We start from the raw sequence: 16,887 nt of genomic DNA on the forward strand, positions 1-16,887 counted from the left end.
TAAAACCCCTGACAGACACCGTATTCATGTTGTGTATTCTCATGTGGTTTAGCATCATCCAGAACAATGACCAGTGTTTGCTGTAGATTGTGAGGCCAGATTCCATCATTAAGTATATTGGGCAGGACTAGTCTATCTTACTCCCAGAAGGAACTGGACCCAGGTCTGACTCCTGTGCTCAAAGGGGCTTCTGTTTTGCAGTCTTTCTGTCTGTAGACACAATCGCTTCATAGATGTGACCTCTTCTAATCCTTTGCACAGAACAATGCAGGAACTCTATAATCTGGGAATGGTTAAAGGATGAATTCCTCTGCTTTCCCTCCTCCCCTTTCACAGGCTGAACCTGTAAGTGGTGAGGTCTTCAACTGACACCAGATAGATGACTAACCTGTTCAAATACAAGGGACTCTGCCTGCAGCATAGGGAAAGAAAGAGCAGACTTGGGTATTTCTGCAATGAAGTAGGAGTGTCCTTGATCAGGGTCACAGGAACAGCCACAAGCAGATCACCAAAGGTCTGCTCAATCCCAAACACTGCCTCTGACGGTGGCCAACAGCAGATGCTTTGGGAAACATAAAACAAAGGTAAGCATGAAATGGTATGTTGTGGTATACTCCCAAATTTCAGTGCCTTGGGTTTAAGTCCCTGAAGGAGAGGTGATGATGATCTTGTACTGGCCAGCTTTCCTCCCCCAAGGTTTCTTTTGGGACCTGTGTGAGCTTCCAGCCAGTGTTCTTTGGCAAGAAATTTTGCAGCTGAACTAAGGTTGGTGTGGAGACATGCTTTTGGATTTGAACTTGCCACGCAGCACTTTAGTGCTTAGTTCCCCTGTGATAGCCTTTCCACCTTCCATGAGTTTGGGCTTCTCCAATTGCCCCCGCCTCCCAGGTTGAACACAGCCTTTAATGTAATACAGATGCCTGCTTTCTTAGCAGGCTAGAAGGACTAACTCTTCCTGAAAAGCCTTCTAGTTTCCTAGAGTATGCCACTTCCTACAAATGTGCAGACAACTCAGTGCAAATACAGTGATTGTGCCAGCCTGCCCTCCCTGTGCCCAATTACAGCCTGTATCAAAGAATGAGGATGCTCACGAAATGTCAAGTGCCTGTATCAAATGGTTTTGATTTGATTAGCGCTTCACTCAAATACTGCCAAATCAGAAGATGACAGTGTAGCTGACTGCTGAAAGGACAGGGGGAAAATGTTGTGGCTGCATTTTTCTCCCTAGGTATTGCAATTAATGCCAAAAGGGAATTCAAAGAGAATCTCTTACACTGATGGGTCCCTGAGAGAAAATAGCAGTGGATGAAATGGCGAAAGAGCAAATCAGTTGAACCTGTAGCTTATACAAGTTGCTTATACAGGAACCTGACAGCCCCTTCAAGAATTGACTATGATTAGCTGTGCACCTAAAGGAGAGAGATCAGGGGTAGATCTTGATCACTTGCATGACCCTGGCAAAACTACTTCTGTTTCAGCTCAGCTGCAAAATAAAGATAACAATCCAGAGCCGGTATGGTACAGCTTTTAGAAAAACATCCAGGAGATGTAAGGTGTGCTACAGTAGTTATGGACTCTTGTGGGTTCATCTGTCCCTTATGCTGTTTCTGACAGCAGCCAAAACCCCATGCCCAGAGAAACAAAGAACAGCATGACCAGATAGTGATACCTCTCCTGAAAACTCCCAGCTATTTGTTTGCCCAGCTGAGCAATTCCCAAAGTCATACTTTCTATATATTTATTAACTCCCAGTAAACTTCTCATCCATGAACCTTTCCAGATTACCTGGGAACCCGTGCAAGCTCTTAACATCCCCAGTGTTAAGTGGCAAGTTCTGCAGCTCCACTGCTATGTGTGGACAGCCTGGCTGACAAGGACTGAAAAACAGCTTAGAAGGAATGGAAGTGCAATAGGCGGAAACGTTGAATTTCTTTGCTGTCTGTGTACCCAGGTTTAAGGAAGCAATCTTTCGAAGACTGAGGGGAGAATGTAGTTCTAACTAAGAAGTTACCTCCCTGGTGTAGGTCTCACCCTGTACTAATGGGCTGGGAGGGTGAGGAACGTCTCCTTGGTATCTCTTCCTAGAGAAAAACAAAAGCCGTGAAGCCAGAAGAGAACAGCAAGGTCATCAAATGCTGTCCCCGTAGTTGCAGCTTATGCAGCAAGTGCCTGTCTCTTACAGCTGCATGGCATACGTGTTCCATGTACCACTAAGTGCAGGCCACAGAACCCTTCCTACAGCAAGCTCAGACCAACAACACCTATTGCAGTGTCTAGCCAATAGGTAGCAGAAAAGACTGAAGGTGAATCATTTTATGGCTTCTAACAAACTCTGAGGCACCAACCTCCTTGCCCCTCTCTTCAGCTATGGAGGAGCAATCAGTTCTATTAACAGCTAGGAAAATTCTGCCCAGCAACCCTTGCGCTGACCTTCAGTCCCCTCCTCACCTTCAGACATACTGGAGAGGTCTAAGAAGAAAAGAAAGCAGGCTTTTAATTTAATTACCGAATTATCTTCTGATAATCACCCAATTATCTTTTGATGCAGTCATTTTTATTTCTTATTCTTCCTATCTTCTTAACAAATTAGCTTCCACAAAAGAAACCTTGCTGTGGCTACAGCAAACAAACAAACGAGCAGACCCCCCTGAGCAGACAAAAAACCCCATTTAGTGCAGACATCAGTCTCTACAGCTCATTACGACTGCTCCCGCTCTAGCCTTGGAAACCTGAGAAAGGAAAGGCTGTGCAGCCTTGGGAGCTGCTGTCCTTCACTGGCTGCAGCACCTGCCAGAGAGATGCACTCTGTCCTGCAGGCCAGAAATCACTTCAGTGTACTCAAACTGCACTGCCCTTGGCCAGCCAAAATGAGGGGGGAACAAAGCTGGGGAGGACCTGGCTCAGCAGACCAGCCTGCGGGAGGCAGGAAAAGCTCTCTGTACCCCTTGGACAGCTATGAGGTAGAGGCAAATCTTAATCTCTGAAGATGAGTAGTAAGTGTGTGAGTACTTACACTTGATTGAGGTTGTTTTACAGAGTGGCTGTCAGATGTCTTACAGACCGCAGGACTAGTGACACTCGATCACATCCCCTGCAACCCATCACAGCTCTTCCTGCGGACTCTGCTGTGCAGGACTGGGGAGGATTCACAGGGCTTCCCTGGCCTCCCACAGTCCCCAGAGGCTCCTTAGAAACCCCTTTTCTTTATACTGCTTGTGGGAAAAGCCGTCATCATTTAACAAACTTTCATCATGTGATGAGATCTGTTAATTATTTAAAAATTAACCCCAGACACTTTACAACCGAAAATGTAGATGTGATAGAATCAGCACAGGGATCCACAAAAGTGACAGTCTAATTAAGGACCCAGGAGAGAAATCTAAAAAAAAATTTTCTTTGTAATATGTAGTGCACAACTAATATTTATAATAGGTGGGAGGCAGGGGCAATCACATCTGATCATCCAGTCAGAATGACCAGCTTATATTTAATGACTAAGATGCAAATTTAATCATATACTCTGAAACTACTGCTAATTGTAAGGGCGAGGTGGGGCTTACCCTGTGAGGATAATTTGACTCTTCAGCACTAATACCTGGAATGCCATGTAATCCTTATTATAAAGTCATAACTTAAAAAAATATTAATCCCCATGGGGAATAAAGAATCCTTTTTAAAAAATGTTAAAGGCAAGAAAATTTCTTAAGAAAATGCTCCCTGTGAAGTGTCATCACCTGGCTGCTTATCTAAAACTTCAGAGCAGCCAGAATGGGGCGGAGGGAAGAGGCAGTCCTCCAGTGTGGCTGCTCAGACCTGTGCAATATGGAGGCATGGCACTCATCTTGCTAATTTTATTTAATGGTGAAGGCTGCTTTTCTTTAAAGCTGAAAACCAGAGCTGCTATCTAAAGTGAATCTATCCCTCCCCAATTTATCATCTTTAAATGGTACCTGAAATACTGCTGTCCAGGCTGTCACACAGCTGGTCCCTGTGTGTTCTGTGACTCTGTCTCTGACTTTGAGTGATTTTTGAGAGTTGTTTGTTTTATATTTTTTATCTTGAAATCCCTAAACAGGCCAACACCTGGCTGCCATGGAGCTTTGTTCTTCTGCTATGTGCTGTCCTGGCGAAGGAGACTGGCTGGAGATCCTTCACAGGCTGGGGTAAGGTCCTTGCTGTTTTGGAATATCCTTCAACATGAGACAAAAATAGATATAACCATGTCCAGCAGGTGGTACTGGGCTCCTCTGCAGCCAAAGGACAGACTGTGGGGTACCTGTGCTATACAGGGAAGGGCTTGAGATGAATCAGCAATATAATGTTTTCACAGTGAGATGTGTCCCCTCACCCTGTGCAGGGGAGATGCAGGACCTGCATGATGAGAACCTCTACTGCTGCAGAACAGCCCAGTGGGATGTAGTAGCTATATGGCCGGCTTACAAATGAAATAATAAGGCTGAACAATTATAAAAGGAGCCATTACAATTCTGTTGTCCCATGCTAGCTGCTCTGTCTGAATCACATCTTTATCTGTTTGACTTTCTCTAGAGCTGGGATACATTAGCATAATCATTCTTGCGTGCTCTGATGTTCAGATTTTCTTCTTAGTCTCCTGCAGCCTTGATCCAAAAGCTTTTCATATTTCTACCAGAAATCAAGATTTTTATGTAAGCAGCAGCATGGGATTTAGTTTGCATGTATAAATATACAATAGTCTCGCTACTCTAGCTGCTAGGGCAAAGTGGATCCACAACACAGGTTATATTCTCTTAGCTAAAGGCAAAGGCATATGTAAACTGACAATGAATTATCCTATTGTAGAGCCTGCAGGATGGGGATTATTGCTGCTAACACGCTGTCTTATCCCGCATGCAGTACAGAGAGCAAACTTCTGTTAGCAGATTTGGAACACAGGCAAGCGATAATGTGTAAATTCATTAGGCGGCACCTCAAAGCCCAGAGTGTATGTGTGTAGGGTACTGCATCCATTTCAATAGGAATTTTGCCTGCAGGAGAAGTAGGCTCATGCAAATGCTGTTAGATCATTTTACTAGACCAAAAATCTATGGGGATTCAGGAGTGGCAAGCAGCTACCTTAAAGACACCTCGCTGCATAGTATGTACATTGGATTCCAACCCAGAGTAAATAAATGCTGGCCTATCCAGTGACAAGAGTATAATGACCATGATCTAGAAAAAAAGGGACAGAATAGGGACATAACTGTACCTTCATCTGACAAAGCAAATCTCTTCACCAGACTGTAATCTTAAAAAGTCTGGAAGAACTGAAATATTTCACCATCCTGGAGTTTAGGTACCAAAATTAATCCTATTTAGTACATTAGATCTTTACCTGAACTTCTTTGTACAGAAGATGGAAGACTTGGCCCCCAGAATAGGATTTCCAAGGTGCCTTTCAGCTGGTCTCCCCGTTCTTGTTACCGGAACATGGAAAAACTCACTGATTTTACGAATCAAACGCTTCTAGGTGTAAATTATTCTTGAGGGATATCTACGGGTAAGTTGCTGAAGAATTAGGGCAATAGAGCACTGTGCTGCCCTTGTCTCACTTTGCTCTGGTACAATCTTGCTTTCAGTGCTCCGTAGGGATGTCCAGATTAGTCTCTTCTACTCAGCAACCCTTCTTAACACACCTGCTATTTAGTACTCTCCAGCTTACCTTTGCACACTTTGAGGCCTGATCTGACTAAAAGACAGTGATGAGTAGGTCTTCAGTGAATGAAATTAGTGAGTTGTGGCTGAAGTCTGGCCAATCCCATCTTACTCACAAAACACTTCTATTTCTGTCTTTGGTGTGCTATTTGTGGATGCTAAGCCACAGAAACTGGTTTGTGCTGCGTTGTTGCAGAGGAACTTGGTCGCAGAAATTCTGTCTTAAAGAACAAATAGAAAAACACTGTTTCTAAGAAATGAGCTGAATGAGACTCTCCAGAAACAAAGGACATGTAACTCCTTCTAAATGGTCAGAATACTTAAAAAAGAATGCCCCGAAGAGCGATGCTTCCGATTTGCTCGTTCCTTACATGCTACTGGTTTCATCATAATCAATCAAGAGAAACGTTTTCACATCTAATGTCTCTGCTTTTTCTGTTGAGCCAATTACCTTTTCTCATGGCAAGATCAAAGAAATAAAATTTTGCTTCCAAAAGTAAATCAGATATGTAACACTCTCATAAATCAGCATGTTAAAAAAAATAAAATGTACACTGTGTGCCTAGTGTATTTACTTTCAACGTCCTTGGCATTGCTTAGGAGCTTCAAAAAAAGATCATAAACATGGCATTCTTTGCATGACATCTTGCAAAAATCCTCTAGAAAAGCTTCAAATTTCTGCCTCTGTCAATTAACCTACTCAGGGAGGTAGTTGCTGAGAGTCCACTAACAGGTAGTGAGAGATTCTGTATAATGGCAGACAACTCAGGCAGTGAGAAAGCAGGGAAGAGAGTGTCTGTACAAAGTTTAGAGCATACCAAAAACCTCATGGACTTCCTGCTGTTTACCTGCATTTTTCCTCCCCATGTCTGTCATGACTAATTAGTTTCATGTCCCTTGGGTAATATTATGGTAATTAAATATCAGAAACCATGGGGAAAAGTGGCAAGAGGTTTTTTTGCTATGCAGCTTAACAGTAAGTGACAAGAACCAACCTCCTACCATCATATACGAACACTGTAGGATTTCCTTGTGACATTCCCAACCATAAATCCTAATATGCTATGCAAGTATGCAAATACAAAATTTAGGAAGCTTCTTCAAAGAGCTGGGAGACAACTTGTAACTAAACGGTTTTATTGACTTTTTTTGCAAAATAAAAAACACAAAATAACCACCAAGATTAAAGGCCATAGACAGCACTAACCAAATGAACCAGCCACTTGGTTATAGTAGCTGATAACTAGCACAACTGGATATTATTGCATATACCTCAGGTTCATTTATATATCCATTACAGTTTGGCAAGATTACAATCATACAGTAGCTTTGGTTGTGTAAAACCTAGTAGCAATACTTACTTAAAATGTGACTCGTTAACATTTTATGACAACAGGCATTTATCTCATCTTAGTCTTGACACGTCTTCTCTCATTCGCTCTTCTCCTCCACAATACACTTTATCACTGACCAAGAATTAAGGAGACATATTTGCAACCATCATTTATAGCCCTTCTTTATCACCGTACGGTGATGAATCTTATAGGGGTAGGAATCTGTCACTTGCTTTCCTTATAAAAGTTTGTAGAGCAGCATCTCTTTCCATGCTGGGTGGCTTCTACCATCCCGTGGTAGCATCTGCCAAGAATTAGTCCATTCAGAACACAAATATGTAGAGGTGTGTATGGCTTTCAGTCCAAAGCCTTTCCTGACCTACAGGACTGGGGTTTGACTGCACTGCCTTGCCTTTGAATACAGAAAAAAAACACAAACAAACAGCTTTTCACATTGGTATGCTGAGCTGCCAGCACAAAACAATATAAACGAACCTAAATACACAATACTACCTTGGTTACAGAATTGTGCCTGAGACACTGTACAGGATTGCATGTGTATGTTCTACAGTCTATGTATTTTAGTTTTGGTCTTTTAAAAAAATGCTCTCATCCTTATGTAATCTAGTGTAACACTGCAGCTTTAGAGTAATGGTTGATAAAAAGTCATAAACGCACAGGCTATTTGAAAACGCTGGAGGCTTTTTTTTTTTCTTGCACCACTTGTGCAGAATTCCTGCCTTTCTGCCATCATTTTGTCCCCAGCTTTCTGGGAATACCTACTTCCAGGGGAAATATATGATCTACTTAAAAATAATCTAACACTTTGAGTTCTACCTGGGAAAAGCTATGAAACAATTTGGATCAAACGGAAGTGATCTAGTGTACGAAGATCCTTCTTCATTTACAAAATGCTGTAACACTAGACAACTCCTACTTGTTTTTGCAGCCCTTTCATTTGCTTGCACTCAAGCAAAAAGGAATTCAGCATGAGGAATGGCTGCATGGTTAAGATCCCACAGAACAAGGTAACTGCCATGCAGTAGTTAAAATGCAAGCAGTGTAACTGCTTTTTGTATTCAGATCCATACTTGTATAAGGATATAAATTACTAAGCCCTTCTAAATGATTTTAGAAATATTCTCTTTGATCTAGACATATAAAACCTCTGAATACTTAGAATCACTAGATTTCACATGGCCCACATAGTCATAATTATTTGCACTTACATGGCAAATATTAGAAATACATTTGCCTGCAGTTGAACAGGTAATTATACTGCCTATTATTCAGCTGAGCAAAGATCAAGCACTCTATATCTTGCAGTTATTGGATCTTATTCTAACCCTTTACTTTAGAAAGGGGAAATAACCATCTAATTATATTATCAGTGCACAGTACTTAGTTTAAAAAAGACAACCTATACTAGGCAACTAGATTTTTTCCTAAGATGACTTTTTATGAGATACTCTAAAAGCGGTCTCATCTCTTATGACTGAAGATTGTCTATTTCACTGTACTTGCAGAGTAAAAATAGTTAAAATCTAATTACAAAGCTGCTACATGATTATTTTGTGGTCTGTAAAATAAAACGGTATCCAGAATTTTATCTGAACAAAATACACCAGACAGTATAAAAATATTTCCCAACTGGAGATTGAAACATTAATGCTGGATTTTTTTTTTTTGTATAAAAAGAAATGTAATAATGGTAGACATTTGTCTGCTTACTAGCCAAAAATATACATATGACTTCAAGGAGCTGTTCCAGGCTCACTTTCAAGGAGCTTGTGCTTTTGACCCTAGCAATAATAAATGCACACGTGGAACAAAGTTTCCTGAAAATCTGAACTACATCTTATTTCTAACAATAAGACTAATTTCTGACACTGGCTATGGATTTCCACTTATTTGCTTTGTTCAGGCAACTACAGCAGAGGAATTCCAGAAGCACCACTTCCGCTTTGAATGATGTTTATTCAGTGCAACATCTTCCTTTTCTCTTTCTTTTTTAACTCGCTGGTAGTGATCCTCTTCCTTTAAATACCACACAGGTGGCCAGCGATGCCTCTCAAAATATTCTTGATTATCTGATTAAAAAGAAACAATTGAAAAGCCCCCGAACAAGCCAGTAAGATACACAAATTCCAGAAATGTCTGCAAAAAGCTGTGCCACTAATCATTTATCCAGTCTCTATGTTAGCTGGCTTAGCAGGGATTCCCCCAGTTTCCTCATATGCCTTAACTACGGGGTGAAAAGACTTTGAAAGCGGTTGTACTCAAGAGGCCTTAGTCCACCAAGGAGTGTCAAAAAGCAAGCCCCTTGTAGAGTATGTTTTTCATCATGGAACCTGAAAATAGCTCTGTTCCTTTTAGCATCACTGAAATAGTTACAGAACATAATGCTTGCCCAGGAATCAGGCTAATGATTTTGACCTTTCTTTACGGATAAGAAGAATTTATGAATGCTACTCAAGATAGCGCAGAGGTTCAGTCTCATGACTTAGCTATCTGAGCTCATCTTTGTCTTCATGTTTAATCAACTGAGTGGGGAGAAAGAAGGGGAAACCACATGAAAACTCATGAGGAAAGCTGCCCATACCTGAAGACTTAGCTTTGATTTCCTTGCGGAATTTGGAGCAAACACTGTTGTAATTGGTGCAGATGTAGTGCAAGCACCAAGCTGCCAGCTGGTTAGCATTGTGGAACTGTAAAGAAAAACAAAGAGCTTATTCCATTTCCTGAGGTTATTATTCATGTTGCAGCCCCAATTAACAACTAAAGCTAGAACGGTCCCCAGCAGATTGTATCTGGCAGCATTATCCCAAGCATACAGGGGAGCTTTGAGGCTGAAGTGGTCTCTAGATGCCCTAGACCTTGTTGCACAATTCTGCTGGAACAACCAGTGGCCCAAAAGGCCCATTAATAGGTCCTGGCAAACTGCATTCAGTCCCATACAGGATCTGAACCCAAGGCATGCTGGACTTGAATTTTCTGGTATGACTGTATCAGCCATATATCCCTATCAGTTACTGCAAACCCTGCTCTGAAGTAACTCCCTGGAAAACAATACTCATTGATAGAAATCAAGTATTACTGGAAGTTCAATACAAAATCTTGTACAAGCTTCCCATGGTTGTAAGGAAGAACAGCTATAATGCAAGTCAGATTGTATAGCATGTATATCTATTTTGGCATTCTGACTGTTTACTATGATCTTCTCAGATTATAAACACAACATATTGATGTAGCTACTGGGCACAGAGGATATCCTAACAGCAGTTAAACATATTACTTTTGTCTTTGACCAGGAGAAAAAAAAAAAAAAAGAAAAAAACCACCCTTCATAAAACTGAAATTAAGTGAGGTGAGCTGCCTTTTCTTGGAAGGGGTTCAGTCCTGGTTTTGCAACAGCATTATAGGTATTGCAAGAGAGACACCTGAAAGCAGCTGCAGGAATTCTTGCTTGGTGGCCAGCTTGTACTGTATTTCAGTGCTACTTAAACCCCAGACTTCAAGTCAAGCTGCAGCCAGTCTCATCATTAGTGTGAAATCAAGAATAACAAAATTTAAAAAATATTTTAGCTCATGCTACTGTATCTGGGAGACCATTACAAAGCTGAACCACTTCATTATATTGCATTTCATATTACTGAAGCATGGCCATGAGGACGTGGGGCTTAGAAGCTCCACAATCACGAAAAACTGAAAGACAACTCCTCCGAGATTATTTAAATAGATATTTCACCTTTGAACTAATGGAAAAAACTTCTTTAAGATAGAAGATGAAACTAAGTTTTATTGTCAGACACTCTTAGAACTGCAGACTTTACTTAGAGTCTGCTTAAGTAGCAGACTTACTTAGAAGCCACTTCTTAGAAGAATGGCTTCTTCTAAGAGCCACTTACTTAGAAGCAATGCTCAAAACCAGCAAAGTGCTAAAAGCAAGTCCTGCAGTTGGCGAGAATATCTTTTAAAAAAAGTGCACACTGACCTGTGCCAATTCCAAATAGGATAGTACTTCTCCATCTATTGCAACACCGCTCATGGAGGCTTTTGTCAGCTCTTGTACTGCATGCTGTTCTGTTAGAGGAGAAAACTCATCACTCACATGGGAAACGGTCACATTTCAAGGTCAGATCATCCACAAAGAACCAAGAAAGCACGTTCTTCCTCCTCCTGGCGTTAACTCTAGCATTATGCAAGTGGCACATGCACTCAGATTTCCAAAGAAGCTTCAGATTTGGGTGAAGTCAAATTCTGGCCTTCAGAATTGTGGCTGGAGATTCTGCATCACAGGTATAAACTGTCTTACTCCAATGGAGCATGGTCCATATGAAGATTTGCCCCTTTGCCTCAACCCAAACTATTTATTTCTGCTTTCACACACAATTCTTATCCCTTTCTTACAGAAGGCAAGCCTGCAATTAATAACGACTTATAGAAGGACAAAGTTCGGCAGCCACTAGTCTCTTTTGGGAAGAATGGATGGGTGCAATATTCAACATAAATTAGAAATGGATCAGCTGTTTCTTTGGGGTAATACAAAAGCAATAGCCAAGTTTTTAGGCAACAGTGCACTTGCCACTGCATTGTGGATTTATTAGTGAGTATATGCACAGCACTGATACAAAAAAGTTCACTTCAGGCCCTCTTCAGATTCTCAGATTAGTCTTTTCTAGGGATCCAGATGAAGGCCTGCCAGCTCCCCCAAAAGTCACTTCAGCTCAAGAGTCTCCTCCACCCTTTCCTAGAATCTTAGAGGTTTGAGTGTTTTTTTTGGGCATGTTGTCAGCTGATTTGACTCTACTGGGTTCAGTTGTTGGCAGTAGCCTTCGGACTCAAAATTATTTCATCAAGAATTAAATGGAATGAAACATTCTTAATACTACATGTATGTTTATGCTGCAAATGCTTAAAAAAATAACCAAGACTTCAGTTAAAATGCGTGTATAAAATCAGGTAATAGCGATTCGGTCTGTCAGAACAAGTGAAGACAAGGTACACAGTCTTGATGCACAACTGAAGGAGAGCTAGGATTTGGTATGTGATTACATTTTGCCTAAGTGTTGTGCTGTAAACACATGTAGCTTTGCTTCATCTGTCTCTGAGTTTTGGTATTGCCCATGTCTTCAGAACAATGCCAACTTACATACACGGAAACAAGCGAAAAAACCAACTCCAAGGTCTGGTGTACGTATGGATTTCATTTTAAAACTAAGTAGTATCCTATCCTGTAATTTTTCTCTAAATATGTCATAGAAAATTTTTTCTTCCTGAAATGAGGGTTGAATCCCCATGTATATACCAAAATATCCAATTCCCACCTAGGCAGTGAAAAGAGATCCAGACAGCATATCTAAAAACCATGATCGTCTAGATCAGTTTTGAATTGGCTCAGTTACTCTCTTGTAATAGAAATGTATAATGGAGCACTTCATCCCTCACATAATGGCAAGCCTGGGGTCCATACTGTTTTCAGGTAAATTAACAACAATAGAGTGGATATTACAAACCACAGACATTATAGCAATGCTAAAGAGAAGGTTTACTACTCCTGTTTTTAAAGCACAGAATACTTCAATGTTCTGAGCTGGTTTAGCACAAAACTAAAAAAAGGCAAGAGAAAGGCTAACACATTTTTCTAAATGAAAACATCAATTTCTATCACAATATCCCTTTCAGGAAAAAAATAAATATTATTTTCCCTGAGACTTGAGAAAATCCTGTGCATTCCAAAACCATTAAAACATGTTTCAGCCATTGCAGACGACACTGCATTGGACAAGGCCACAAATTCTTACCTGCTAGTGCAACCAGGTGAGGAAGGCAAAACCTATTTGCTAATGCGATTAACTCAAGTGTGTCCAGTTCCTGACTGGATGACAGTTGCTTAGTATACAAGTAATCTAAAACAGCTTGCATGGAAGTCTTGTTTATGTTGGGAAGAACTACCTGGAAAAGATATTTAAGAAAAGAGTCTCTTTAATAATTAAGGAATTTTCATATAGAGGCCATATTTCACTTCTGCCACTTTTCTGGACTGTCTCTTTTTCCTCTTCAAGTCATTTTAGAAATGCAGGGAAAATATTTTTCAAAAAAGATATTTCCCATTAAAGTTCAAGAAGTTGCCAACAGGTAAGCATACCTGCGTAATCAGATCCTTTGCCAGTTTACATACAAGCAAGTCTACCAAGTTACTGGAATTGGATCCACATCCAACAGTGAATCTGTTCAATACTTTCTAGCCTGCGCATGGACAGCTACGTGGGATACATAAAGCCACCAAGCACTTCTCATGCCAAACCTCCCTTGGTAGACTTCTTGAGGAATGCAATCGATCTGCCATATTCTGGGGATTCTGAGAATAACAGAAGCCAAAGGATAACAAAAATACCACTCCTCTCAGTCTGTTTATAAATAACCAAATTATGCAAGTAAATGATGGTTGGTAAAGGACTGAGAACTGAAGAAATGAGGCAAAGAAAATGTAAACCATTTCTGCCACACACTTGTAATTAAGTGTAACCACCATGTAATGAAACTACTAAGACTAGGATAAAAGCTATCTAATCTCTCACCAGCACAACCCTAACTCCACTGGAGGGAAGCCTAAAACAAGAGGAAGGAGGGTTAGAAAGCCTCTCTGTGACTTATCACTCTAGCATCTCAACTACAGTTTGCACACATGATCACTCCTCCAAAGAACAGGGTAAAACTGATTCTTGTGGGAATCAAAGTTGTGGCAGGTAAATCTGCTTCCAGTACCCATGGTACTCAATCTCATTAATCAGCAGTTTGTAATGTACATCTTCATAACTCAAGAGATGCTGGCACTGAAGAATGCACTGTGCTACTCTGAAGAACTTGCAGCAAAAAAAAATGGCAGAGCAGAAAAATGATAAATTTATGATGAGGCATTAAATATACATGTAACTTAATCTGACTACTTGGAAGCAGTCAGCACATACTTCCTGCTAGATGGGGTTAATTGTTGTCACGTAGCTGGTTGTTAACCTTTGGGGGGCTTGTGAATTTTTCTTTCGGCTCTGCCTGGATGGGTGAGATTCAAACCCAGATCTGTTTGTGCTAAAGCATGAACCTTTTGTGCATATCAGCCACCCCAGGGAGCAGCTCAGTTCTCCAAGTAAGAGAAGCTGGTTGTGAAACACATTCATTATTAATATATTTTTGTTAGCGCAGAGAACAGTAAATTCAGTGAATGAGTTTAGAAAACATTGTGTCCCCAATACAGAAAAAGTAATAAGTAAAAAGTAGATGGTTTTCTTTTTGTAAAACAGTTAAAGGAAACCATTCAATTCATATCTACCTACATTTTAAAACTTCTGAAAGCATTACTGAATGCTTTAAACTCTACAAAATGGAAGCTATATTTTAAATTGGAAAGATAAGCTAAGACTGTTAAGTTTATCATTAAAAATAGTCTGGTAGAAAATAAATGTATATTCTTCATTGCCAAATGTTGCTTACTAGAATCAAACTATGTATTTTTAATGAACCACTTGTCCTCTGGGAAAGGAATTATGTTTACAGCTGTATTAGAAGAAGCAAGAAAAATCTAACTGGAACACAATCTTCCAGAATATTAAACACAAAACCCTGAACTCTTCATATGAACAAAACCCTTAAGTATGGAAAGGAACAAGAAAATCGAAACAAAAATGAAAACCTGGTTATGGATAAGACACAAGAAAAAATATTAGGAAAGTGTTTAGAATTTGAAAAATAGACCATAAAGACACCTGAAAATACAAGGCTTCTGCTGCAAAATCTTAATTCATTGACATCTTTTATACTGTACTTTATACCTGCTTTACTCAAGAGGACAAAGTGATGCACTGGAGAATCTGAGCTTAATTTCCACTGAAGTACTGTGAAGCCAGCTCCCTTTTCTAGTTTAACACTGCATGTTCTTTAATCCTTTTTTCCCTTAAATTCCTTCCTCAATGCCCCTGCTCCAAGTATTCTTTGTAGTGCTTTTGATTATAGAAATATATATTCACACAACTTTTAAAGTTATTTTAGAGAAATTCATATTTAATTTCCCCCCCCACATTTAATATTTTAAGTGATTTCAGGTTTAAACACACACTCCAGAATTGGAGGAAGTCTCATCTGTTGCAGAAAATATGTTATTCTCCTAGGTATCCTAATTTAATGCCTTAAGAAGAAAAGCATCCCAGGTCTGCAAGAAAAGAATAAAGAATCATTCCAACCCTTCAAATAGATACAAAATGATGCTTCCATCACCTTAAATCCGTCAGGCGTTACAAGCAAAATGGACAAAAATGGACAAATACCTCACTGTTTGAGCTTTCAATAAATGATCCTCCAAACATAGCAGACATCCATTCACAGCTACAGATCAGCAGTGGCTTGTGGGCATTTATGGTTCCATCATCCAATTTAAATGTCACATCTGCCATGGGAACAAAAAACCACGCATGCTGCAAATTTGCGTTTAAGGTGAAATTGTGTCTCAAGAACGTATGTTTCACTTGCACATTGTTAACCAAGGACTTCTTTCACTTCCCATGACCCCCATCCCAAAGAGAACTCCAACATTTTATATAGTTAAGCAAAAAGCCTCACTTAAAAGGGGGATATTGGACATTCAACACTTTGGAAAATTGGGTCACTTATTTAAAAACTTGTCTGTACATTTTGAGAAATTAAACTGCAGAATCCCAGGATGGAACAGTTGGCCCTGAGTAAGTAAAACTTTGGGCTCATCCCTTCTCTAAGAACAATGTAAGCTGTCAGTTTTTGAAGTCTATGAAGCGACAGTAACATGAATGAGAAAAGAATTAGTGCTTTTCCTGTTAAAGCACGTATTTACTTACCAGCAAATGTCCCTTTGCAAAGGCACTCTTTTATCCGATTAGCTTTTCTGACATGAAATGCTTTAGTAATCTCTTGATTCATGAAGGCTTCTTTATTCATAATATTCTCCACCATCATTCGTAAATCAAATACTTCCAAGATTTCAGCAATCTGAGCCAGTCTTGTGAGATCTTTTTCATTTTCATCCAGTTGCCCTGTGTATAAAAACTGCAAAACAGTTTTAAAAGGTCCAGCCTGCACAGATGAATCCATTTTCACCACAGTTACAGGACATGTCCTATTCGAGACAGGATTCACTTGCATTTCCTTATGCACACTAACAAACCCCTTACCCCACGATGACAGAGATCTTGCCGCAGAATTTGTTTCCCAAGGTTTGGGTTCTAGCATGTTCAAAGCATCAGTACTTTGTGGTGGGGGAATTTTAACATCAGCAGATTTTAAGGATGTCTCATCACTGTCATCATTTGTCTCAAGGTGACTTGTCAGAACATCCTTATTTGTATTTTCTTTATTACACTGTGTTTCATCCGAGTCTGAACTTCCCTCACATTCCATTAAGAAAAGGTCGTAAAACTTTGAAGAGGAGGTAGCTAGGTAAATCTTGTGAGCAAAAATGTAGTCCTGCTCCTGGAGAACAAACATAACATCTGCACACAGTGGGCTGTCCAATAAATATCCAGCTTCGTTCATGCTTGGTACAGGACACTCAGGAATTTTGATAACCGGAGGAGGGGCTTTTGGAGGTAGGAATGGAGCCTGAAGCAAAGGTTTTTGGACCTTCTTCAAATGAGATTTCCAGAACTGCAGGTGTCTTCTGGAGATCAGGGCAGCTCTAATTGCATTGTCAAACACATCTTTAATCCCAAACTGGTCAAATACACTGGTTTCATAGTATGGTATCCCAAGTTCCTTGGCAACCTCTCTGCCTCTTTCTGGTGGCAAAATGTCTCCTCTTTTTATCGGTCTAGGGTTAAACAAAAAAAATAAACCTTCTCACACACAACGATCATCA

At 40.1% G+C, this 16,887-nt stretch overlaps 1 protein-coding gene and 1 long non-coding RNA gene across 4 annotated transcripts in view; both read right to left on the reverse strand.

Annotated features, from left to right (window-relative positions):
- LOC134517141 (uncharacterized) overlaps positions 1 to 5,884 on the reverse strand; it is a 31,885-nt gene extending 26,001 nt beyond the window's left edge. Inside the window, exon 1 of the long non-coding RNA XR_010071561.1 lies at positions 5,681 to 5,884. This is a non-coding gene — a long non-coding RNA (uncharacterized LOC134517141). The remainder of the gene's footprint in view (positions 1 to 5,680) is intronic.
- Positions 5,885 to 6,793: 909 nt separating this feature from the next.
- RHOBTB1 (Rho related BTB domain containing 1) overlaps positions 6,794 to 16,887 on the reverse strand; it is a 56,317-nt gene continuing 46,223 nt past the window's right edge. For all 3 annotated transcript variants that reach the window (XM_063339590.1, XM_063339591.1, XM_063339592.1), the window contains exons 6-11: positions 15,872 to 16,839; positions 15,329 to 15,447; positions 12,812 to 12,962; positions 11,002 to 11,090; positions 9,610 to 9,715; positions 6,794 to 9,097 (exon numbers count right to left, since the gene is read on the reverse strand). In XM_063339590.1, the coding sequence (XP_063195660.1) occupies positions 8,928 to 9,097; positions 9,610 to 9,715; positions 11,002 to 11,090; positions 12,812 to 12,962; positions 15,329 to 15,447; positions 15,872 to 16,839 (1,603 nt within the window). In that variant the 3' untranslated portion in view covers positions 6,794 to 8,927. The remainder of the gene's footprint in view (positions 9,098 to 9,609; positions 9,716 to 11,001; positions 11,091 to 12,811; positions 12,963 to 15,328; positions 15,448 to 15,871; positions 16,840 to 16,887) is intronic.

This window comes from Chroicocephalus ridibundus, chromosome 6 (assembly GCF_963924245.1).
Source record: "Chroicocephalus ridibundus chromosome 6, bChrRid1.1, whole genome shotgun sequence".
In the NCBI taxonomy this organism is placed as follows: domain Eukaryota; kingdom Metazoa; phylum Chordata; class Aves; order Charadriiformes; family Laridae; genus Chroicocephalus; species Chroicocephalus ridibundus.